Below are 12,288 nucleotides of genomic sequence, written 5' to 3'. Positions count from 1 at the left end.
AACATCCCATGTGCTTGAGAGAACAGGATGTCTTGAGATAGGGAGACTGCAAGGCAGGATGTCAATAAGATAGCACATCAACAAAGCAGGTTGACTGCAAAACAGGATATCTATAAAGATAGGAACAGGATGACTATTGCCAGTTAGCAGGCGCGCAAAGTCCTCCGAAAGACTTTGTTGCCCACAGGTACCTGTGTTTACTCAATAAACCTCTTGCTAATTGCATCCTGTTGCCTGGTCTCAGAGTGTCCTGGTTCTGGGGTCTTCATCAGAGGAAAAGGTCCTCTCTGAGGGTCTTTCAACACAAAATAATAAATATTTATTAAAAAAAAAAAAAGAAAGAGGGGCTAGAGAAATGGTTCAGAGGTTAAGAGCACTGGCTGGTCTTCCAGAGGTCCTGAGTTCAATTCCCAGCAACCAGATTGTAGCTCTCAACTATCTGTAATGAGATTTGGTGCTCTCCTCTGGCCTGCATGGACAGGTGCAGGCAGAACACATAGTAAGGACACAGAAGGTACCTCCAAGCCTCCCAATCTTCAACAATAGTAGTAATTAAAGAGACTTCCCTCTGCAAGGCAGGACCCTTCCAAACAATCCAGGACAAACAGATCATTTTATAGGCTAAGGATGTATTCCCGTAGTCACATTCAAGAGAAAAGGCTGGTGCTTCTCTATATACCCTACTCTCACTTTCTCTCAGCTGCCACCACGCCCACCCACCCCACCCTACAATTCATTTATAGTTAGGTGAAGCTGCTAAAAAATCTATCAGTTAAAGGTCTTGGTTTCTTGTTGTTTTGGGGTTTTGGAGACAGGATTTCTCTGTATATCCCTGGCTGTCCTAGAACTTGCCTTCTAGATCAGGCTTCCCTAGAACTCAGGGATCCACCTGCCTCTGCTGGAATAAAAGGCATGAGCCATCATGCCAGGCTTTGGTTTCCTTCTTCAAACTGATGTCCGAACTGGGCATGACAGCACTTGCCGATGACCACAGCACCAGCAGCGCCAGGCATTCAGGGCCAGCCTCGACTCCAGGAGACCCGTCTCCAAAACCAAACAAAACTAGACTCCCTGGCTGGTTTCACTCTGTAATAAACCATGACTGCCCACCACTTTGGGCTGCCTTTTGTAAAGGAAGACTGTAATAAGTCAACCCTTCAAAGACTTCCAAACTTCAGAGACAGCAAGACAGAAGATGTCTCTGTCCTGACTTGTCCCCGCAAACACAACAGGGCTGCTGTAGATCCTCAAGTAAGCCACTTGAGGATTTGAGCAACTTAATGGGGAGAGTAAAGTCAGGCTGGGCAGGGCAATGGGGCCAGCAGTGGTGCTGCTGGCTGGTCTCCTCACCTAAGGCTCTATGGAGAATCTCTTAGTAAAGCAACTAGTATCACAGAATTTACTGTTGTGTCTCTTTAAATTTCCTTCCTGAAAACAGTAGGTGTCTATTACACTGAGAAAGTAGCAACTTTTTTAAAAAGATCTTTCTTTTAATTGTGTGTGTGTGAGGGGGGGGAGCATGTATACAAGTGCCCAAGGAGGCAGGAGGAACCAGATCCCCTGGAGGACTGGAGTCATGAGAGCAGTAGTTATGAGAGAGTAGAATCGAACCCTGGTCCTTTGGAAGAGTGATGCCTGCTCTTAACCTTTTAACTTCCAAGACTGCTCTTCAGCCCCAAACATCATATCACTGATGAAAGAACATACAGAAGATAAACACAAGTCTTGACAGGAAGCCAAGTCCCTCAAGATCAGCTGGGCTAAGTAATGAAGCACTTCATGCCAGCAGGTGCGATGGCTATCAAAGGCGGAATTCACAACTGAGGAGCCTGCTCTTATCTAGGATGAGATTTTCAAGGAAGCAAAACTAAGGAGGAATTTAGGCACGTTCAAAAGACCATATTTCTTGTGGCATAAGTTTTATGAGTAAAATGAAAAGAATGCTTAACCTCTCCCAGCATTCAAAAATAACCAAATGATTAAAGTGTTTAAAAGAGCTAGGTGTGGTGTGACTACCTGTAAGCCCAGCAGAAGGGGAGGCTGTGACTACAGAATTCAGAGGTCTAGGCCAGCCAGAGCAATAGAGTAAGACACTAATTATTAAAGTAGCCCATGCTAGTCATAATGAACTGACCAATGGTGTCAACCCCCGCTTGTCAGGTAAGCGCTACAGATCTGAACTGGACCTCACTCTTTTGCAACTTAAGATAGTTTCTGGAGGATTTCCCAAATTTATGTTAAGAAAAAGCATATGATTTGTTTAAGGAACTGAACTCACAGCCACCAGAAATGATGAAATACACCAGGCAACAGGTCCTGGCCAGATATTACAGACAGGTCTTGAATGTTGAACAAGATGATTTACTAGAATTAGGGGACTCTTCCAGCTCTAAAAGATTAGAAACAACAAACTCATAAATGTTTCTAGAAATTAGAAAGACAACCCAAACTCTAATAAATGAAATCTGGAAGGCAATATTCCAGGTTGTTGTCATAAATCCATCCACTTACAGCAGTGCTAGAAGGTTCAGTTAGTTGTTTTTCTTTAAGATTTATTTATTTTAGTTAACTGGGCATGGTATTAATGTCTTTAATCCCAGCACTTTGAAGGCAGAGGCAGGTAGGAATTGAGATCTCTAAACTGGTCTACAAAGTGAGTTCCAAGACGGTCAGAGCTACCCAGAAAGACCCTGTCTTAGAGATGAGGGAAAAAAGATTTGTTTTGGGCCAAAGAGATGGTTCATATGGTAGCTCACAACCACAAAGCTTTTAAATTTTTGCTTTGAGTTTTATGCATGAGTGTTTTGCCTACATGTGTCTATGTGCGTCACGTGCATAACTGTGCCTATAGGTCAGAATGGGGTGATGGAGTCATGGAAGGTTGTGAGCCACCATGTGCTGAGAAAACCCAGGTCTTCTGTAAGAACAGCAAATGTGCTTAGCTGGTGAGCCATCTCGTCGGTGTTCATCTCATCACAAACTCTTCTGTAGCACCCAACACAGGAAACTACATCGCCTTTTCCACAAAAGTTTACTTTTCCTCAAAACACTCCCTCTACCTGACTATTGTGAAGAAAAGGATATTTTTCTTTTTCTTTTCTTTTTTAACATTTATTCATTTATTATGTATACAATGTTAGAAAAGGCTATCGGATCTCATTATAGATGGTTGTGAGCCACCATGTGGTTGTTGGGAATTGAACTCAGGGCCTTTGGAAAAGCAGTCAGCACTCTTAACCTCTGAGCTATTTCTCTAGCCCCAGGATATTTTTATATCAAAGGTACTAAAGTCTAATAAGAACCCCTGAAAGCTGGGCATGGTGGCACATGCCCTTAATCCCAGCACTCAAGAGGCAGAGGCAGGCAGGTCTCAGAGTTCGAGGCCAGCCTGGTCTAGACCGAGACACAGAGACACACACACACACCTCCCCTCCCCCACTTTTTTCAAGATTTATTCATTTTTATTTTATGTGTATGGGAGTTTTTACCTGTCTATATGTATGGGCACATATGGGTAATAAGGAGGCATAGCCACTGGGACTGGAGTTACAGATAGTTGTAAGCTGCCACATGGGTGCTGGAAATAGAATTGGATCCTCTGGAAGAGCTGCCAGTGCTAGTAAACACTAGCACGTCTCTCCAGCCCCTCTGGCACACACTTTTTTTTTTTTTTTTTTTTTTTTTTTGGTTTTTCGAGACAGGGTTTCTCTGTGGTTTTGGAGCCTGTCCTGGAACTAGCTCTTGTAGACCAGGCTGGACTCGAACTCCCAGAGATCCGCCTGCCTCTGCCTCCCGAGTGCTGGGATTAAAGGCGTGCGCCACCACCGCCCGGCTGGCACACACTTTTTACATAAAGAAATTGCTTTACCATGGGCTGGAGAGATGGCTCAGCGGTTAAGAGCATTGCCTGTCCTTCCAAAGGTCCTGAGTTCAATTCCCAGCAACCACATGGTGGCTCACAGCCATCTGTAATGAGGTCTGGTGCCCTCTTCTGGCCTGCAGGCATACACTCAAAACAGAATATTGTGTACATGATAAATAAATAAATAAATATTTTTTTTAAAAAAAGAAATTGCTTTACCAACTTACTTTCACTCTGATGGTGTACACATCTAAGGAATCTAATTTTCTTCTCTGCCGCCTACCTTCCCTTGAGCTCCAGAATAAAGCACACAATGGTCTTCTCCACTTCTTTTATATTTCTAAGCACTAAAAACTTGACAAAAGGAAAGTTCCTACCTCCCACCCCAGAATCTGCTCCTTCACCAATCATGCCCGCTTTCGGAGACTGTCACCATTTTGTACCTGTTGCTCGGCCATCCTTGGTTCTCAACCCTCTAATTCATCAGCAGTTACTGAGGCTGTTTCTTAGAAATTTACAGAGAGAACCTCTGCTAACACCAATGTGTCTCTTCCAAGAAAATAAAAGCAGAGAGCAACTCTCCATTCCTATTGATAAAAGCAATAAAAAACATTCTCAGTGCTGGAAACTGAACCCTGGCCTTTTATATGACAGAAAAGCTATTACAAGGTACACTTTTGGTCCAATATTCTATGCTCCAAACATTTGAGGCCAACAAATCCCTTTAGTAGAAATAGCAACAAATTCAAACAATTTCCAAAATAATTTAGATCCAAGAAAATTCTGGATTACACAGCAATTTCAAAGCCAGCCTTGGGCTTCAAGGAAAGACCCTATCCAAAAAAACAAAGGCCTGAGATGTAGCCCGGAGGTAGATAGAGAACTTCCTAGACTAACTGTAATCCCCAACAGCAGAACAATAACGTAAAGACTGCCACGCCCATCAACTCCTCCCTTGATGAGCGTGCACACCTTTCTACCAACTGCAGACAGAGGCATCGCCTTATCTTTCATGCATCTAGTCTGACCAGGTGAACTGCCTTAATTAATGGATTGGGATAGAGATAACAATGTGCCAATCACTGGGTGAGGGGCATACTTAGGCTACTAACTGCAGGAGATAGTGCCTGAACAAAGATCTTACAGGGATAAGCACCCAGGGGCCAGTTGAGGGAGTGACTCCTCTAGGACTCTTTAATCAAGCTTTAATAAATCACCCAAAATGACATCATGTGGGAGAGAACCAACCACCTAACAGATCTGTAGAAACAGGAGGAAGGGCGAGCTGTGCCGAGACCTGAGGCGGAAGGCTCTCCTAGTCAGCCTGCGTTATATGGTGAGATTCTCTCTCAGGGGTAAGAAAACTAAGAAAGGCCGGGGATGTAACACCCGTTAGTGCACTGCTCACCAAGCACACACAGAGCCGTGGGTTCAGCCCCAAAACACACAGGGCATGGTGGCAGATGCCTATAACCAGCACTCAGAAGGCTGAGGCTGGGGGATCAGAAATTCGGAATCATCCTCTGCTACACAGCAAATTTGGGCCCAGTCTGAGAAACAGACCCTGTCTCCCAAAAAAGTGTTATTTGAACCAATTAAGTTGCTATAGTTTGCTGGGCAGAATATGTAATACCATGACTGCAACAGACTCTATTCCTTAGACAACTATTAAGTGATAATGATGCCAGATATTCTAAGAACTTCTAGCCTGGTGTGTGGTAATACACTCCAGTACTCGTGGCCCCCAGGAATCCACGGCTGGAGAACCAAGAGTCTGAGGCCAGTCTGGGTTATACAGCAAGCTCTAGCTTCAAAAGAAAAACACGACACTTGGCCCTTTATCATCTTATCTACTACACTTTTCTTGATAATTTAAAAGTATTTCTTAATCAAGTTAAATGGTCTCAGGATAATTCTTTAAAACATGTACAGCTGTTGCAGTTTGAGTGGTCGTTTCTCTTCCCCACTTCGGGACAACAAAATTCACACAGCATGTTAATGTTTGCTACTATTTATTTACCAGTACCAAGCACTTACCAGACAGGACTTCAGGTCATGATAAATGACACCCTCAATTTTAACAGGGCTCTCCAAAGTATGCCTACCACCAGCCTTCAAGCAAATCCTGGCAGTACAAGCCATTTGTAAACATCAGATGTGTGGGGCAGAAATCCTAACTAAGAATGCCAACCCTTTGGTCACTGCTACCACAGTGCCACCTCCTGTCTTGTGACTCTGGAAGCTTGAATCAGAGGCAGCAGTCGATAAAGGAAACAGAGCTAAGAATAGCACGGCTAAACCATCTTTCCGCCTCTCCTTCCTCCCAGACCAAACCAACTGCCAGAGTTAGTGAATGGATAATTCATACCTTTCAAAAATTAGTTAGTTTTAGGAAAGCTGTTGCCCGGATGCTGCTAAGGACAATTGCAAAAGAGTCCCTCACAAAGATAGAGGTGGTTCAGCAGCGTCACTTAATTCAAGATCCCAGTCCTGTGACAACAAGACCACGGCAGCAGGGCTCACAAAGGCTTTCAAAGCATGGAAAGACAATTTTCCACACTGACTGCCTGAAAGTGGTACACAGGAAAAAGGCGGGGAAAGCTACTGAATTACTGAACTGCAGAAGATTTCAAGTCAAGCTCCTTAGAGAGAAAACATCAGATCTCTATAATTCCAAAGATACTTTTAAATTTTAAGCCTATCTGAGAACCCATTTGCTTCCAGAAAAGTGGCAAAACCTCAGAACAAATTACGCTGTGTGGAGTTGTCACAACGGCATCTGGCCTGAGCAGAGTCTCAGCAAACACACAGGTCAAAAGCAAGAGCCAAAATCAGAAACCAGGTTCCCAATTCCCACTGGCTCCGCAGAGATATCATATTTCAGTAACATTTTCCTCGGGTCACTGTGAGCAAAACATGGTAGAAGCTACTTAGCATTTCCTTTCTAAAAAGTCTATTAAGACTAAAGTAAGAAATCTCACAAATTCTTTCTAACTGTATCAAGCAAATAGGAAATTAAAAAAGAAAAAAAATACCCCCAGCCACAACCACTTTAACTAACAGTCACATGGGCGATCTTAAGTTATGCACTCAAAAGATAATTTTGCTCCAAGTTCTTTCCTAACCAAGTTCCCTAACCTTAAACCTCTACCATCTGCATGTGTGAGAAATTCCACAGTTCAAAAGAGAGTCTCTTCTGTCCCACACCATACAGAAGAACTATACCTGTGTCTAAATGGTCAGCATTGAAAACAGACTTTGCCATCCTAAGACTTTGAAGCTGGCCCACAGCGTGTAGTTACCATGCCCCCGGCTAATGGGTATGCTGTATTGTTCCATGCTAAACAGCCACTGAAGCAACATGCTAGCTTTTAAATAGCTAATTACAATGGGATGAAACCCCAGTCATTTCTGTAATGTTCTACTCAACTGACATCATGAGACAAGGTTCCCTTTATCTTCTTATTGAGAAACATGAAGTACTTGAGCTTTAGGACCACAAACTATTTTCAAGGATCCTTCTCGGTACACATTAACTATAACAGCCTATAATTTCTCTCCTTTATTCAAATATTTATTACCAAGGTTAAGAACTAAATCACAAGTTTGATCAAATATGAGTAGGTTGTGAAAAACTGAAAATATAAAAAAAAAAAAATCAAGAATCTGTAAGGCATGGAAATTTAACTGAAACCACCATGTCTCAGTTCTGCAGTGTCAGCAACTTTGCCGTTCCCTCTCCCATGCCCAAGAGCCCACAACATAACACAAACAGGGCAGCAGTACCGTTTACATAAGCACACAGGGCGTCCAGAAGCTCTACAGACACCAGTGGCTCTTCCAACCACTCTTCCACAATCCTTCCTAGGTGAAACTATTTCCTCACTCACCTTATGTCCAAGAGGGAAAAAAAATTAGCCCTGATCTGGAAGCTATCCAGCCTTCCTATGCTGTATCCTTTGAATTTGGGACTGAGGGTGTAACATCCTCTCAGAACCCAAAGCAATCATCTCTTCTGGACACAGGCATCCTCAGGCCCTGTGCACTCTGCTGTAATCTACAACAGAGGGGCATCTGAATGCAGAAAAGCCACATTCCTTCCACATTCCCTTGAGACTTCAGTAATGGGGAACTAAGCTTGGTTTGAACCAAACTCAACAATACCCCTTCCTGAAAGGGTCCCGCCCAGCTCAGCTTGCAGTGAGAGCTGCTAGGCTAGCCTGCAAAGCATCCAATCACCTCTGTGCCTGCTTCCCTGGGCGTCCACCTCAGAGTTAGGCCAGAAGCATTCCCCTGCACCCGCTTCCCAGCATGCCTTGTAAACAGGTATAAAGGTCACTACCCTACAAGTGAGGGTGCCTGCCTCAGATGCCCACATCATGGTGGAAAAATGACTGCTAAGCAAAACAAACTGTCTCAAAGTTCAACCGACTATCTTGGCAATCTATTGATCTGACTGAGTTGTGCAATCAGCTCCTATCAAAGTAATCCACCCCAGAGTCACCTCTTAACCTAGCCATAGGTATGTGAGTGTATGGTTGCCAGGTCAACTCTTGGCCTTCTTCCAGAACCCATGGAGATGATGGAAGAGTCCAGATAAGGAAAACGGCACAACTTAAAGGCTCAGTTAAAACTGAATCGTCATCTAGATGAACAGTAAATTTCCCAGGCAGTTAAAGAAGGCTCTACTTAAAGACATTTCAGTAAAGGATTTGCAGCACTCAACTGCTCTCAAGTCAAAAACAAAATGTATGCAGTTTACTCTGTTCTGCTAGCAAGACAGCATTTAAAATCCTAAGCATTTTAGTAGTGAAAACAAAAAAAGCTGGAAAAGCTTATTATTATTACATTGTTAATAAACTGAAGACTCTTCCAGTAAACATTTGCTCCCACTTGCTACATCTGTCTGCTAGCTTTCCCAAAGAGGAAGCCTGCCCATTCAAAAGTAACAACTAACTGTTTTCAGGCTAAACAAAACTTTGAGAAGACTAGCAGTTGTTACCAAAGTCTCTAAATTAATTCTCCACACCTGGGAAGACATTAATTCCTAAAAGAAAGAGCGGAGGGCACAGTAAATGGAGGTCAATCTATTAACTGCACCTGGAAAAACTCTAAACATCTAAATGTTTTAAGTTCCAAAAGGTTCCTTTGATTATAATCATTTGCCCTTCCTGGCACTGAAATCCAAGGCCTCTGATATGGTAAGCAAGCACCAAGCTACAACACCAATTTTTTTCTTTCTTTCTTTCTTTCTCTCTCTCTTCTTTTTTTTTTTTTTTTTTTTTTTTTTGCTTACTTTTAATTCAACAATTGATAAAAACCAAGAACTGGGGATGTAGCTCAAGTGTAGAGTTCCTGCCTGCAAAAATGAAGGCCTGGATTGATCCCAAGCACAGGGGAGAGAAAAATCAATAAAAACCAAGATACACGGACTAAGCATGAAACCAACTAGCGTGTGTAGAGTATGTTTCGTTTTTTTCAAAGCCGTTGATGCACAAACTAGGTCTCTAAACTTCTTAAGGGCACATGCTTTGTCCTTCAACTGTTTACATTTCTATGAAACCAATATCAACTTAATACTTTTTATCCACATCTATTTTAAAAGATTTAAAAAAAACTGATTACATTCTACTATATGAAATAACTTGACCCCTACCGAAATTCCTTAACTGGAACTAAATCAGGTTCCTCAAATATCTTTCTAATTATCTTAAGAAAAATTAAGTGCTTATATAATCTACAAATATCCACACCAGTTTATTCCTAAAACCAGAAATGTGAAATAATCCAGGGAAGAAAATTCACTCAAAACATAGCACATAAGGCATCTGACTGTAGCATATAGCATTCTTCCTACCCTCTGTCTCTACGGGCAAATCCGTTCTGTCCCCCAGAGCACACGCTAACAAATACTTCACCAGATACACACAGCCCTGGTTTGAATTAACTTCAAGCTTATTGTTTGGCCCAGGTTAGGAAAGGGGGGTGGAGGACAGAAGGGTAAGACAGAAACCCTAACCCCACCTTGCAAAACCCAGAAGAGCATAATGCTAACCTCGGTCTTTCCAGTTAAGAGTTAGAATCCAGAAACGGCCTGTGCCAAGGAAAAAAAAAAGAGCCACTTCTCCAAAAAGCTTCAGCAGTTAAAACAGCCTGCAAATACTTGTAAAGTGACAGCTACAGATGCTCTCAGAGAAATCCCGCTGCAGTAGCACAGATCTCCTAGCCTTTACCTTGGCGGTTATTTGTAAGCAAAAACACACCAAAGGCAGGAGGAGCTGAACAAAGGCACTGTTTGCAGAAACTTAGAAGTGTTTGAAAGGCTGCAGGACCCCAGCATTCACTCTCTGTACTCCAATGGCCGCTGGCTGGCCAGTGAACCAGGGCAAAGGCAACTGTGGTCCTCCCCTCTCAGAAGCGCCCACCACCAGCGGACCAGCCCCCCCACACACACACACATACTCACACATCCGTCCTGACCCAGTCTCCTAAATCCCCTCGGTTCCCAAAGACTGTTTGCCCTTTGAAACGCGGGTTTCCAGTTGAAGCGACTAGACCTGCTCTGACAAGAAACTGTAGCTGCGAGAGCGTCCCGACAGGCTTTTATAACAGCAACAATAACCCAGAAGCAGGGGCCGCAGACAAGCCCTCGATTGCTTCCCAGAATTATCAATGCGCGCACACACCTGCCATAAACTTAAATGCAAGAGGGAAAACAGCAAGCTGAACCGCGGCCCCCAGCGTGTAAGCTAGAGTGGTCCTAATTTTCATCTGTGTTCAGCGCTTTTCCCCCTACAAATCGGTGAGAAAAGGGTAACTAGGCTCACCTCTGCCGTTTGGGCACCGAGTGCTCAACTTCCATCGGTTTCCCGTGCAGTTCCATTTTACCTGTGGACACACAAGAGGCGAGACGAAGGGATTTAGCGGCTCTCCCCGCCTTGAAACTTGCAGTCTTTTAAGAGAAAACACAGACCGCTTAGGGGACCTCCGAAGGGCTCCAAGATTCCCACCAGGCTCAAGGACAAGGGAGTCGCAGGGCACCGCCAAGGTGCGGAGCTGACCTCTCGGGTGGGTGTGGCTTTTTAACTTGCAGAAGGCTAAGGCAATAGTCAGACTCTCACCACTTGGGTTACATTTTCGCTTCCAGACCCCCTCAGAGGGCCACCCAGCAACCCACGGTCTGCAAAAGGGACACCCCCAACAAACAGCCTGCGATGGGGGCGCGCGGCCTTCTTCCTGGTCCACGTCCAGGCTGGCCTGGAACACTGGGCGGAGGGATTGAGAAGCCAGGGTGCCAGGAGGAGGGAGCTGGGGCGGCCGGGGTGCCGGTCAACACGCTCTGGCCAAGCAAGGCACCGGCCTCGAGTCCAGCTGGGAAACCGAAAGGCACCGCAGCGGCTCTCCCCTCGGGCATCCGGGCAGAGGCGCCCGGGCCCGGACCGCGGCGCCGCGCGTGGCAGGGCAGCCGTTCTGGCGACAGTCGGCCGCCGCCGCCCACCTGCCCCTTTCGCTCTACCAACCCCGCGAGGGGGACGAGGCGGGGTGGAGCGGGACCGCCTGGACCCGGCCTCCCTCGGGCGTGGGGCTGAGGCCACTTTCTGTTCTCCACCGCTGGGGGACAGCGGGTAGAGAGAGGGCCCAGCGGGCGTCCACGCTGGGCCCCGAGGCCCGCCTGGCCCGGCCTGCAGCACGCGCCGCGCCCCGGCGGCTGACAGCGCGTCTACCCCCCTTCCCCGCAATCCCGGCCCTGGGTGGCAGCTGCGGCGAAGGGGACGCCCAGACCACGCGCTCGGGCCCCACCTGAAAGCGCCTCGATGGCCTTGAGGGCCCAGCCCTCGTCCGGGCAGTCCACGAACGCGTAGCCCGTCTTCACCAGGAAGGGGCCGGCCACTGGGATCTTAGCGTCCTTGAAGACACTTTCCAGGTCCGCGGGTCCGGCGTGGTCGCTTAGATTCCCGATGTACAATTTGTTCATTGTGAAGAGAGATTGTTTTAAAAACCGAGGAAAATGCTAAATTAAAAGAACCCACGGCGGTGGATGGAGTCGGTGGGTTTTGTTCCTCTCGTCTTGCCTTTCAATCCCACACACAGTGACCCGAGCACCGGAGCGGCGGGCGAAAACCAGAACCCAGGGTCCTTTTTCCTCTTCTGGGTATTAAAAAAAAGAGAGAGAAAGAAAAAGCCTAGCGACGAGCCCAGCGTCGAGTCTTCCTAACTCTGGGGAGGAGGCGGGATTAGCGAGAGAAAGGAGGAGGCGCGGGGGGAAACTACTTTTTGTCTCTTCCTCCCCAACCCCTTTGGCAGCGGCCAGCGGGCTGTGAAAATATCACACTACGTGGGGCAGGCGCCGCCTCCCCGTAAAAAACCCCGAGGGGTGACTGGCAGCGGCGGAGGGAGTGGGGCGGGGGCAGCCGCTCCGAGTGTCC

The 12,288-nt window shown here is 45.9% G+C and overlaps 1 protein-coding gene across 2 annotated transcripts in view; it reads right to left on the bottom strand.

Annotated features, from left to right (window-relative positions):
* The window catches only part of Igf2bp3 (insulin like growth factor 2 mRNA binding protein 3), a 139,537-nt gene extending 127,700 nt beyond the window's left edge, over window positions 1–11,837 (bottom strand). For both annotated transcript variants that reach the window (XM_005360845.2, XM_005360846.2), the window contains exons 1-2: window positions 11,663–11,837; window positions 10,690–10,750 (exon numbers count right to left, since the gene is read on the bottom strand). In XM_005360845.2, the coding sequence (XP_005360902.1) occupies window positions 10,690–10,750; window positions 11,663–11,837 (236 nt within the window). The remainder of the gene's footprint in view (window positions 1–10,689; window positions 10,751–11,662) is intronic.
* Between the last annotated feature and the right edge of the window lie 451 nt (window positions 11,838–12,288).

This window comes from Microtus ochrogaster, linkage group LG3 (assembly GCF_000317375.1).
Source record: "Microtus ochrogaster isolate Prairie Vole_2 linkage group LG3, MicOch1.0, whole genome shotgun sequence".
NCBI lineage: Eukaryota > Metazoa > Chordata > Mammalia > Rodentia > Cricetidae > Microtus > Microtus ochrogaster.
This window is presented reverse-complemented; position numbering and strand designations above follow the sequence as displayed.